This window comes from Rana temporaria, chromosome 4 (assembly GCF_905171775.1).
Source record: "Rana temporaria chromosome 4, aRanTem1.1, whole genome shotgun sequence".
NCBI classification, from domain to species: domain Eukaryota; kingdom Metazoa; phylum Chordata; class Amphibia; order Anura; family Ranidae; genus Rana; species Rana temporaria.
In genome coordinates, this window is record NC_053492.1 from 88,891,117 (window position 1) to 88,904,493 (window position 13,377).

At 47.1% G+C, this 13,377-nt stretch overlaps 1 protein-coding gene across 5 annotated transcripts in view; it reads right to left on the reverse strand.

Moving 5' to 3' along the window:
- ASAP2 (ArfGAP with SH3 domain, ankyrin repeat and PH domain 2) overlaps positions 1 to 11,299 on the reverse strand; it is a 344,117-nt gene extending 332,818 nt beyond the window's left edge. For 2 of the 5 annotated variants that reach the window (XM_040348641.1, XM_040348640.1), the window contains exon 1: positions 9,285 to 9,691. In XM_040348641.1, the coding sequence (XP_040204575.1) occupies positions 9,285 to 9,410 (126 nt within the window). In that variant the 5' untranslated portion in view covers positions 9,411 to 9,691. Of the gene's footprint in view, positions 1 to 9,284; positions 9,694 to 11,209 lie in introns of those variants that run through there. The other 3 variants (XM_040348639.1, XM_040348637.1, XM_040348638.1) reach the window with 3 other exon arrangements.
- Between the last annotated feature and the right edge of the window lie 2,078 nt (positions 11,300 to 13,377).

Below are 13,377 nucleotides of genomic sequence, written 5' to 3' on the forward strand. Positions count from 1 at the left end.
ATAATTAGGTCTACCTGTAGGTACAGGTAGGTAGGTACAGTGAATATCTCCAGAACTTGCACGGTTTAGTAGACATTTACACTGCATGCAGCTGGTGACATCACCGACACATGTGCTCTGAAGAGACGGCATACCCGTGCGGTCCCTTCAGAGGTCCGGGCTGCATTCATGACTCCCGTGGGAGTGACGCCATTATGGCTCAGCCAATTAGACGGCCAGAGCACGCGAACACGGAAGGAAGACCGGGTGAAGATGGAAGCCCCATCAGCTTTTTTTTTTTTTAAACCTGGTTTCCTACCAAGAAACAAAGCATTCAACATGAAGACACTTCTTCCATCCAAGGTGACAAGATGTTTACTGAGCATGCGTATGACAGAATGCTGTACAGCCAAAAGGAAAGTATCCAGAGCAGCCTCTCGCTCCTTTTACCCCAGAGGAACCCCGACTAAAACCAATTCAATGGGGGGCAACGACAAACATGAACCTTACAACAGTGGTCAGGATGCCACACTTCCAAGCAGAAAAAGTCAATAGTTCCATGTCGCTGAATGGCGTTGGCCCTGGAATTTGGCAGGCAAATTGGAGGTCAATCAGTCACAGCTCAAGGAACCCCTTGGCAATACAGGACAAGGTCAGGCAGAATAATTCATTGTCTATAGTTGGTATTGGTGACTTGGTGTATGAGGAATCCTGCCGAGTGACCGGGAGTAAAATGACTGCCTGATTTGAAATAAGAAGAGGTCGTGGGGACAAGTGAATTATTCTACATAAAAATAACCCAAGCTCAGGTTTAAAATCCTCCAGCAGAAGCAGAAGCAGCCTATACTATGTCCCAATACAAGATATACAAATATTAAACTAAAGGGTGGCACACTTGTCTATATATGGGATTGGTTACTTGCACTTTACATGTATGATTATTTTATGCATTTTGGGATAGTTTTTTTTTTGCGTGTGTGTATTTTATAGTATTTTTTTTTTTATTGTAGTATTTGGGAGTCAGAATAGATTGATGCTTTGCATTTCACATTAGTTCAATACATTTGCACAAAGCACCACTTGTTAGTTTAATGGGGACCTGTAATACAATGGGGTATGGCACCAACTTGAACAGTAAAGCCCTGTACACACGATCAGTCCATCCGATGAAAACGGACCGATGGACCGTTTTCATCGGTTGACCGATGAAGCTGACTGATGGTCCGTTACGCCTACACACCATCGGTTAAAAAAACGATCGTGTCAGAACGCGGTGACGTAAAACACAACGACGTGCTGAAAAAACGAAGTTCAATGAAGCATCGACTTGATTCTGAGCATGTGTGGATTTTCAACCGATAGTCGTGCCTACTAACGATCAGTTTTGTCCTATCGGTTTGGAACCCATCGGTTAAATTTAAAGCAAGTTGACTTTTTTTAACCGATGGTTAAATAACCTATGGGGCCCACACACGATCGGTTTTGACCGATGAAAACGGTCCATCAGACCGTTGTCCTCTGTTTAACCTATAGTGTGTACGAGGCCTTGGGGCCCATTTACACAGTTGCATTATAACAAGTGCAAAACGCCCAATGCACACTGGGAGTTCAGGTGTGGGTGGAAGCCACAGGTGTCCTTGTCCAGCCTGTCAAACCCTATGAGAGTCTGACAGCTGCTGTGACTAGACAGGGCACCTAGCGCTACAAATGTTTAGGGTGTTATGCACCCAGGGGCAAATACCTGAAAAGCAAGACAAACCTTTTGCAGGCATTTGTCCCTGGGCGTATACTGACCTGAATTTTCATACCGCCCAGCCATAGCAGCTGCCAACCTCAGGCTGGAGACAGCAGGTCAAGATGGTGCCAGTACCCTCCAGCCACAGCCAAAACACTGGATCCTCAGGCACCAGGGCTAAAACGTCCATTGTGCATGGATCCCTATAATAAAAATGGTGCCTGTGCAGAATAAAACACATTCATTTTTGCCTGTGTTTTAGTGCATTGAGAGTCACATAGAAGTCAATGACAACCATCAAACCACCTGTTATAGGCCATTTAATGTGTTACCAGAAAATAATGGCTACCAACCCTATCCACTCCAAATCCTGCATTCAGAAACCCATTTGATTGTGTGTCAACATGCTTCAATCACACGTCAATGCACAATGGACATTAGACATTTGCCAGCTCAATTAAAGTCTATCTCCAGATTCTGGGTCACTAGAAAACAGTTTGTTTGGGTCAAGCTGGCCATAACTAAACCATTTCCATTACTAAGAAATGCAGCCGCTGCCGGCACATTATAAATGGAATGTGTCATTAGCTACAGACAGTCAGGGGTGTATTTTGGTGTTGTGCTGCCCTAGGCAAGACTAAAATCAGGCACCCCCCTATCTAAAATTTCTCCCATGCCAGCCACTTTAAAATTGTGCACGCCCGTGCACCAGTGACAAATGACGTACATTTTACCATCCACAGGTGACACTTTAAAAGTCTTTACACTGCAGGGGTAGGCCGCCTGGGGCCCTCCTTGTGGAACTACATTTCCCATGAGGCATTGCAAGGCTGGCAGTTACAATTACTCCCAGAGGCATAATGGGACTTGTAGTACTGCAACAGCTGGAAGGCCCCAGGTTGCCTACCCCTGCTTTACAGGTTACCACTTTAGATTTACAGAGGAGGTCTGGTGCTACAATTACTGCCCATGATCTGACATTCGCGCCGATACCTCACGTGTGTGGGATGATCGCAGTATGTGTGTGTGTGTGGGGGACCGACACACGCTTTTGCCTTTGCGTGCGATCACAGGACGGGGCACTTTATTTTATTTATTTTTTTACACTGTTGCTTTAACTTTTATTTTATTTTTTAACAAGAGAACACTGTTGCTTTATTTTTTTTTTATTTTTTTTAATTACTTACTTTTATTGCGGTCACAAGGAATGTAACAGAGATCACTGTACTAACATCACATAGATTGTACCGCAAGCGCCTTCGGTTTCATTCATTCAGCCGGCTGGGTTAAACGAAAAAAACATTATAGTGCATACCAGGCTTTAGGAACACACACGTTTGTTATTAAGCCTAAGTTCACGCTGAACTGCATGTGAATTGCACAGAAATTGCACTGCACTTCTGTGCAAATCGCATGCAATTCTGGGAAGTGCTATTAAGCCCTGGTTCACACTGGGTACGATTTGGAACGATTTGAGATGCGATTTGACATGTCAAATCGCATCTCAAATCGGCGGCAATTGTCGGCAATGGCACGGTCCTAATCAGTGCGACGCCGCATCTGCGATTTCAAAAAGTAGTTCCTGTACTACTTTTTGCGATTTACATTAAATTGCGGCTGAAATCGCGGCAAATCGCGGCAAAATCGCGGCCGCGAAATCGCGGTAAAATCGCAGCAGTGTGAACCTAGGCTCAAGCCCATTTATTCTGGATGGCGCAAATCACTGCATCCAGGAGGCGCAGGCAACTTTATTTTTATCATTATCATCCGCACTAGAACTGCCCTTGCAACCTGCTTTTTTGCGATTGCTATGCAGTGGGGTACACACACAGGAATCATTTCCTGCACCGCATCAGTGTGAACTGAGGCTTATCACCTGGCAGTAGGAAGTCGTATTTTAGCAATGTACAAAATAACAATGAGGGGAACTCTGCACTGGCCAACAAGTTACGTATACAATGTATCGATGTGGAAACGTTCTGCCCTGGGCTCAGGTATGGAAATAAATTGTAAGATGTCACCAGAGGAAGAGTGTTCTGTGAATGTTATGCTAGAATATTTTCACAAGTTTCTTCCTCTAGTGCAGCATTTGTTTGTGTATATATATATATATATATATATATATATATATATATATATAAAACTCAACGTGTGTGTGTGTGTGTGTGTATGTATGTATGTATGTATGTTCCAGCATCACGTCCAAACGGCTAAAGATATTAACATGAAACTTGGCACACATGTTACTTATATGTCAGCAACAAACATAGAATAGGTGATTTAACCCTTACCCACCCCCATTTGCCATGGTCGGGGTTTTCCTTTAAAGTCCCATTCAACTCTATGGGAAATACATGTTACTTCATAACTTCCAAACGGCTGTACATATTTCGATAACACTTGGTCACATGTTACTTATATGTCCACTTAAACTATTGGATGGTTAATTTATCCCTTAACTACCCCCATTTGTGAGGGTCGGGGTTTTTGTTTAAAGTCCCATGCAAATCAATGGGAAATGTATGTTCCCACATAACTTCTGTACGCCTGGAGATATTTCAATAATACCTGGTACACATATTACTTATATGCCAAATAAAAATATATGACAGTTAAATTAACCCTTACCTACACCCTTATATAAAAGATGGGTATATTTATATTACTATGATTTTCCTCCCCAAAAGGTTAAGATAGGAAGACCGGGCAACGCCGGGTATTCAGCTAGTGTGTGTATATATATATATATATATATATATATATATATATATATATATATATATATATATATATATATATATATATATATATATATATATATATATAATTTTTTTGTTGTGTCCTTTTTTTTTATATTATATATCTCAAAATATTAATTATTAAAATATTAACGCATTGCGTAAAACACTGCGCTGTACAGTATACTGTAGGTATATGGCAGATGCTACACTTTATACACCACTGACAGCAGGTGCATCTCTAAGGCTTCTTTCACACAGGACGGATCCGTGATGATCCGCCCCGTGAACCTCCGCTTGCTCAGCAGGGACCGCCCTGCAACGCTGTATCCTGGCCTAGGGCAGCACGAAAAGAGTCCCCACCGGCTTGCACTACACTGTTAAACAAATTAGTCTAGCGCCCCCATAAAGCGGCCGCGCTGCTTCCGGTATGTGGGCGACCGGCATTTCGCAACTGTGGGGAGGGAGGGGGGCACCGCTTTAAATTTTGACTGTCCTATCATCCTGGGCCACAAACCTTCCTCACTGTGCTATATGTTGTCTGCTGCACCACTGGCATGGTTATATCTTCTTGGTCCTCTTCATAAAATTATCAGAAATGTATGCTTAAAGTAGAACTATAGGCAACACTTTTTATTTTTATTTTGGATAGAGTAAGGGAGGGTTATAGCCCCTGCCAGTTTATTTTTTACCATCCCTGTCCCATTACAGAGATTTCCCTTCACTTCCTGCCCAATAGCCAAACAGGAAGTGAGAGGAAATCTATGCAAGTTAAGGGAATCCCTTGCCCCCCCCCCAGGCCCTCAGAGCTAGTGTCCCCACGTAAAAAACAAAACAAAAAAAAAAACTCACTGATCAAGTTCAACTGCGCTGTGTCCCCAATCCCTGGACATGTAGAAGATCTGTATGGGGAAAAGATTGCTCTGTCTATGGCCCCTACAACACAAGACCTGGTGTGGTTCTTTAGCCCTGGCTCACACCATTGATGCTTTGAAATCGCACTACTTTAGCGTGATTTCAAAGCCGCAGATCAGTGCGATTTGCATTAAAAGGCAGCAGCTACACATTCTATACACATACTGTAGCTGCTGATTTCTAATATTAGGACACTCACCTGTCCTGGAATCCAGTGATGTCGGCACCCCAGACAACGTTTCCATCGGCTCTCGGGTGCCGCCACCGCCATTTTTAGTAAGGGAAACCGGTTTCTTGTCGTTAAGGTCCCCCTATCAAGGTGGTTCCTGTAAGGACTGCCCAGGCGCAATCCTTGCCTACGGAAATCTCCGAACCTCAGCCGGCATCTAGGCTCATTCCTTAACATCCCCGTGGATTGGAGGATGTTAAAAAAAAGAGCCAGGAGGCCGAGCGAGCACGTGAGGCCAACTGGCCACTTTCCTCAAATTCCACGTCGCCCTGGATGCCGGCCAAGGTTCAGAGATTTCCGTCGGCAAGGATTGCGCCTGCGCAGTCCTTATAGGAACCATCTTGATATCCGGAACCATATCGTCAGATCACCGGCAGTGAAACCTTTCAGCGCCACAGCCGGTTCCCTACTGCGCATGTGCAAAGCACGCTGCGCTTTCTTAATGGCCCGGTGGCGGAGGAGGCCCAAACTTCTGAGTGATCACGCCACGGCAAGTCCCCCTAGCAGAACACAATAGCACAGCAGAGGAGATTGATGTACTAACATCTGATTGTTAGTACAGTAAAACCTTGATTTGAGAGCGTTTTGCAAGACAAGCAAAATGTTTTAATAAATTTTGCCTTGCTATACAAGCGATGTCTTGATATAAGAGCAGCGTCATGTCACAACCGAGTATAGAAAAAGAAGAGAGGTGCCTCTAAGTGTAGCAATATGGTTACATTTAATGAAGCTACAACATTTAGCAACTTATTGCTACACTTAGAGGTGCCTCTCTTCTCTTTTATACACTGTAAAAAAAATGCTTTGATATACAAGTGCTTTGGATTACAAGCGTGTTTCTGGAACGAATTATTCTCGCAAACCAAGGTTTTACTGTATTGCGGCTTCAAAGCTGAGCTGTCAATTTTTTTTTTTTTTTCGTTCAACCCAGAAAAAAAAAAAAAAGTGTGCACAAGGCTTTAACCTCCTCTGTGGCGTGCATGGCCACCTATTAGCTATTTTTTGGGGGGCCAATCAATGGATTTCCTCAATCTACGTAAACCGGGTGGGTGGAGGAATTTCCCCCAGACAATGTATTCCGCCAGTGACACCCGCTGCTGTCCACCAATCGCAGGCTGCAGCCACTGGATTGTCAGTATTTTCTGACATGTCACCCTAACTAAAAGACCTCTATTGGTCAGGAGAGGCCATACACTGACATTCAGCTGCTCCCAGCTTTGATCAGCGATTGGCCAGCTTTGGGGTGTATCTACTCAGGGGCGCCTCTGGACAGCAGCTAGTGGAGGTAGGTTATGGTGGCCATACACCGTGCAATAAAGCGGCTGATCTAGAATGATCGATCACATAAAATCGATCTAATGGGAAACACTTCAATCAATGTTCTATACACATGAACCCGAGTTTTAATTATTATACAGAATTGATATAGCGCCAACAGTTTGCGCAGCGCTTTACATGAGGGCGGACAGTTACATTACAATACAATACAGGAGGGATCAGAGGGCCCTGATCATTAGAGCTTACAATCTAGAAATTGGATCTGTACATAATTAGATCACGTTGATCGTTTGGACGCAGAAGTCTCCTGTGGTGAAGTGGAAGGGGCGACCTGCACCACCAATGGACCCGTGCCATTATTATTTTTATGCTGATCAACTTGGGGCGATGGAAACTCACTATCTGTTGCTGAATTCTTGGCCATGGCCTGATAATCTGCCAGATCAGACATTGCTTGTTCGGCATTATCTCACTGTGTATGGTCATCGTTGGATTGACGTGACTTACAAATTGAAGCAGACCTCCAGCTAACGCTTTATAAGCGGCGACAGCAACCATTTCCCCCCTTCTAGTATAAGGGGTTCAGATGGCACCGCAGTACCCCTTCGGTTTGGCACGTTATGAAAAGTAATACACAGCAAGTGAGGCGACCCAGTGCCGTCCCAGCCCATTTCAATCAATGGGATGGAAATCTCACCACACTGAGTCGCATGGGGATGTGGATTGCATTGCTGTGCGATTCAGGCGTGATCCGAACCCAAGTCACATATATGCAAATTGGATGCAACTTTTTAACCGCATTCAATTTGCAGAACACGTGAATGTAAACAGCTTTCAATGGAGCCGGTTGGCAAGTCCGGTGCCGTTTAAGGTTGGGTCACACTGATTCGGATGAGGGTATCTCCGCACCCAATTCGCTTCACATGACAGGAGATTGCGACTCTCAATGGAGCCGGTTGGCAAGTCCGGTGCGGTTTAAGGTCGGGTCACACCGATTCGGATGAGGGTATCTCCGCAACCAATTCGCTTCACATGACAGGAGAGTGCGACTCTCAATGGAGCCGGTTCACAAGTCCGGGGCGGCCGCGGTCCACATTTACAAAAGGATCCTGTGAGTCTTTGATTCTGAATCAGGTGCAAATTCAGGCAGAAATTCGGACCCGATGGGCACCTGAAGTGGCATACAGTAAGGAGCTCCAGCGTGTTCGCATAGTACACGTGCAGAGCCCGCCAGGAAGTGTGCACAGCGCTGCGCTAATCACAGCCAGGGAGACATTTCCCGATCTCTGCAGCCGTGCATCGGGACAATGTCTCTCTGGCTGTGATTAGCGCAGCGCCGTGCACACTTCCTGGCTGGGTCTGCACTCTGCACATGTACTATGCGAACACGCCAGAGCTCATCCTTAGTGTACAGGGACGCGCCGGAACCCCCTGTGTGAGCTGCAGCCACCGCACAGCCTGAAAAAGGGTCCTGTGTGTTTTGGGGGTCTGGTTCAAGGCAGAATTTGCACCTAAACCAATGAACAGAAACGCACCGGACTCTGGGACTACAAACCACAGCCGGACCTGTGTGAACGCGGCCTAAAGGTTTGGCATAAATAAATAAATAAAAAGCTGAGCACCCCTGTCAGTAGTAAATGGTTGCAGTCCAACTCTCTAAGGGCTCATTTACACCTGCTTTGCTCTCTGAAGAGCGACCCACATTCAGATCACTCTTCAGAGAGCATTAGACAGGTGGCGAGGAGGCGTTCTGTTCTCACCACCTGATTTAACCCCTCAAATACCCGATAACTGTGCTGGAGCCATGTGTGTCGTGTGGTTTTGGGGCGGTTGTAGCGTGGCCCCAGTCACGTGAGCAGATCATGTTGTGCAGAAGGTGCTCAGCGTGAGAGGCGTGTTTACAGGGGGGAGAGACAGAGAGGTGGTAAAAACGCAGCTCAGCCACCGGGTTTCTACCCCTCCCCCATTGAAAGTGTAAAGGAGCCCCAACTGTCACTTCTTTTGGACAGAATGGTCTGTTAAAGGAAGCTGAAAAACCCACAGACTTTCTTGCAGGATCACCAGGTAAAAATAAAGTGTGGGGGGGGGCTAATGCAGCCACCAGATCCATCACTACTAAGGGTATGGTACACAGGGGGTCTCGTACACAGGGGGGGTATATCGTACACAGGGGGGGTGCGGTACACAGGGGGGGGTATATGGTACACAGGGGGGTAGTGTGACTTTAGTAGGGAGAAGATGAGAGGTGACACCCCCAGGTGTAATATACATTGTATGATCTGCTTTCTCTGATCCCAGGTCCTCCCCATGGTGGAGCGGAGTGTGTGATCCCCACCATGGCACTGCCAATGATCACATCCACCACCTACTCTGCCCTCTCCCCCACTCAGAGTGCCCCCCCTCCTCTTACCTCCTCGATGGCGGTGACGGAGCTCCTGCATTGGCTGAGCCGGGTGGTGAAGTTGGAGGTGGTGGGTGACTTGTAATCCTCATTGGTCTCTGTGATGAATTCCGACACACTGATCTGATCCGGCATGATGATCGGAAGAGGGGGGGAGGAGGAGGGGGACCCCACTCACACCTCTATACACAGGACAGGAGGTAACCACTCCGGGGACTTCTCCCAACAAAGCACCGGGGACTCCGCCTACTACACACGCCGCAACTCCGCGCGCACAGCCGGGAACTTCAAGCAGATGACAGCGGGGATCACACCAACCCGGGATCCATCCCCAGCACCAGCAGCCGCCGCTCCATGAGTCCTAGATCCCCGGAGTAGGGCAGTGGCTGCTGGACACACCTCCTACTGTCACCACTCCTCTCTACAGCCCCGCCCCTCTCCCTGTCTCTATACAGCTAACGGCGCGACCCCGCCCCTCTCCCTGACTCTACACCGCTACCGCTCCGCCCCTTTTCCAGGGTAACCCCTCCCCTCTCCTAATATCTACACCGCTACCGCCCCTTTCCCAGGGCAACCCCGCCCCTTTCTTATCTTCACCACTCCGCCCCTATTCCCAGGGCGACCCCGCCCCTTTCTTAGTATCTTCACCACTCCGCCCCTCTCCTAGTATCTACACCGCTCCGCCCCTATTCCCAGGGCAACCCCGCCCCTCTCCTAGTATCTACACCGCTCCGCCCCATTCCCAGGGAGATCCCGCCCCTCTCGCAGAATATCCCACCCAGCTCCTCGCTCCAAGTATATCCCCGCCTTTCCTACAATCCTCATCTCACTATCTATTCTAGCCCAAAAAATCACCTCCTCGCAAAAGCCCGACATAACCCCGCCTCTCTATTAATATAAGACCGCCCCTCGCAGCACAATCCCTATCAAATGAATCACTCCCCTTACTGCATAACCCCGCCTTTCTTTTAATATAACACCGCCCCTATTCCCAGGGCGACCCCGCCCCTTTCTTAGTATCTTCACCACTCCGCCCCTCTCCTAGTATCTACACCGCTCCGCCCCTATTCCCAGGGCAACCCCGCCCCTCTCCTAGTATCTACACCGCTCCGCCCCATTCCCAGGGAGATCCCGCCCCTCTCGCAGAATATCCCACCCAGCTCCTCGCTCCAAGTATATCCCCGCCTTTCCTACAATCCTCATCTCACTATCAATTCTAGCCCAAAAAATCACCTCCTCGCAAAAGCCCGACATAACCCCGCCTCTCTATTAATATAAGACCGCCCCTCGCAGCACAATCCCTATCAAATGAATCACTCCCCTTACTGCATAACCCCGCCTTTCTTTTAATATAACACCGCCCCTCGCAGCGCAATCCCTATCAAATGAATCACTCCCCTTACTGCATAACCCCGCCTTTTTTATATATAACCCCGCCCCTCGCCGCACAATTCCTTTCTAAATTAATCACGCCCCTCATTGCATAACCCCGCCTCTCTTAATATAGCCCCGCCTCTCGCCGCACAATCTCTATCCCTTTCAGAGTAATGACACCCTTAACTGCATAACCCCGCCTCTCTTTCAATGTAATTCCTCCCCTCGCCGTGTAGGCTCTCTTTCCTAGCCTCGCCTCTCACTCGTAAAGCGCCGCCTCCCTGCCAGTAACACCTCCTCCCACTGTATAGATCCCGCTCTCTGCCAGTAACAAATCTTCTATCCCCTTTTTATCTGTTCCGTACCTTCTCTGTATGACCCCTCCTCCCCAGCAGTATCACCGCCTCTCCCCATATAGTATAGCTCCTCCTATCCAGCAATAACACCTCCCTTCCCTCCGTATAGCCCCTCCTTCCCAACAGTAACGCCCCTCTTCCCCAAAGTTTAACCCCTCCCCTTTCACTGTAACCCCTCCCCTTCTCCCGTATTACCCCTCCTACCTGCCAGTGGAAAGACAAGTGCAGCCACTCGGCTCTCCCAGTATCCCGCGCTCGGTGTTCTCTCCATTCTACCATGCTCTCTCTCTAGCCACACCCCCTTGATATTATAACCAAACTTCTCTGATAGGATGAAGCCCTCTATGACCACGCCTCTCCCGTGTGTCTCTCCGGAGTACAGAGTTGTGGCGGGCGGTGTGTGTGTGTGTTTGTGCAGGTAATGGCTTTCCTCTAATCAGATGGCAGCACAAGATGAACATGATCTGTTTTTTACGTTCCCTTCACTTCTCACCCAGGCCAATCCTGACACTTCTCTCCTACATGTAAAAATCATAATTTTCTTGCTAGAAAATGATTAAGAAACCCCAAATATTATATATGTTATTTTTAGTAGAGACCCTAGAGAATAAAATGGCGGCCTTTGCCATATTTTATGTCACACGGTATTTGCGCAGCGGTCTTTTAATCACATTTTTTTTTTGAGGGAAAAAATACACTTTCATGAATTAAAAAATCAAAACAGTAACTTTAGCCCATTTTTTCGTATAATGTGAAAGATGATGTCACCCTGAGTGAATAGATACCTAACGTGTTACGCTTTAACCACTTCCATACCAGGCACTTACGCACCTTCCTGCCCAAGCCAATTTTTAGCGTTCAGCACTGTCGCAATTTGAATGACAATTGCGCGGTCGTGCTACACTGTACCCAAATGACATTTTTATAATTTTGTTCCCACAAATAGAGCTTTCTTTTGGCGGTATTTGATCACCTCTGCGATTTTAATTTTTTGCGCAACTACTAAAAAAAGACCGAAATTTTTGAAAAAAAAAAGTTTTTATTTTTTTTTCTGTTAATTTTTTTTGTAAATAAGTAAGTTTTCTTCTTCAATTATGGGCACTGTTATGGTGGCACTGGTCAGGACAGATAAGGCTGGCACTGGTGGGCACCGATAAGGTGGCACTGATGGGCACCGATAGCCGGCACTGATGGGCACTGATAGGAGGCGCTGGTATGCTGCACTGATGGGCACTCATAGGCGGCACTAATGGGCACTCATAGGCGGCACTGATGGGCACTCATAGGCGGCACTGATGGAAACTCATAGGCGGCACTGATGAGCACTCATAGGCGCACTGGGCACTCTTTGGCGGCACTCATGGGCGGCACTGATGGGTACTTATGGGTGGCACTGATAGGTGGGCACTGGGCATAGATGGGCACTAAGAGGAGGCACTGATGGACACTGGGTGGCACTGATGGACACTGGGTGACACTGAGGGGTGGTTCTGATGGCATTGCTGTGCACAGTCAGTGCCCATTTGGGCACTGATTGGCATAGATTGCATTTATAACATTTTTTTTATATCTATTTGTGCTCTTTTGAGCACTGGGGGGCACTCCCTGGTGGTCTAGTGTGCGGATCCAAGCCGGAAGCTCTTTACCGAAATGGGAGATGCAGAGTGTCAGACTGACACCCCGCATCACTGATCGACGCGCTGCGCGCCCCCACGGGCGCACGCCGGCACAAAGTTTTGCAGGACGTCCATAGACGTCCAGTCAGGATTTCACAACCACTTCCCGGACGTCAATCTCCTATTGACCGGGCGGGAAGTGGTTAATATTGCACACGCTCGTGGAATGACGCCAAACTTCCGTACTTAAAAATCTCCATAGGCGACACTATAAAATGTTTTACAGACTTACTAGTTTAGTGTTACGGAGGAGGTCTAGGGCTAGAATTATTACTCTCCCTCTAATGTTCACGCCAATACCTCATATGTGTAGTTTGACCGCGCTTTTACATATGTGGGCACGACATGCGTATGCAGTCGCTTCTTTTTTATTTTTGTAATTTCATTTCATAATTATTTTTATTTTATTTATTGTTTAGTTTACACTTTCCCTTTTCATTATTTTTTTTACCACTTTTATGCCTATTACAAGGAATGTAAACATCCCTGGGAATAGGACATGACAGGTCCTGTTTATGGGGTCTATAAGTCCACAGATCTCCTCCAGCCTCAGATATATGTATAAAAAAGGAATGATCTCAAGCTTTCCAGCTAAGGGCCCTTTCACACGTGCCGACGAACGGACCGTTTATTACAAGTCCGTTTACGGACTTGTAATGTATCCCTATGGGATTGCAGACGTTAGCGGATGATGTA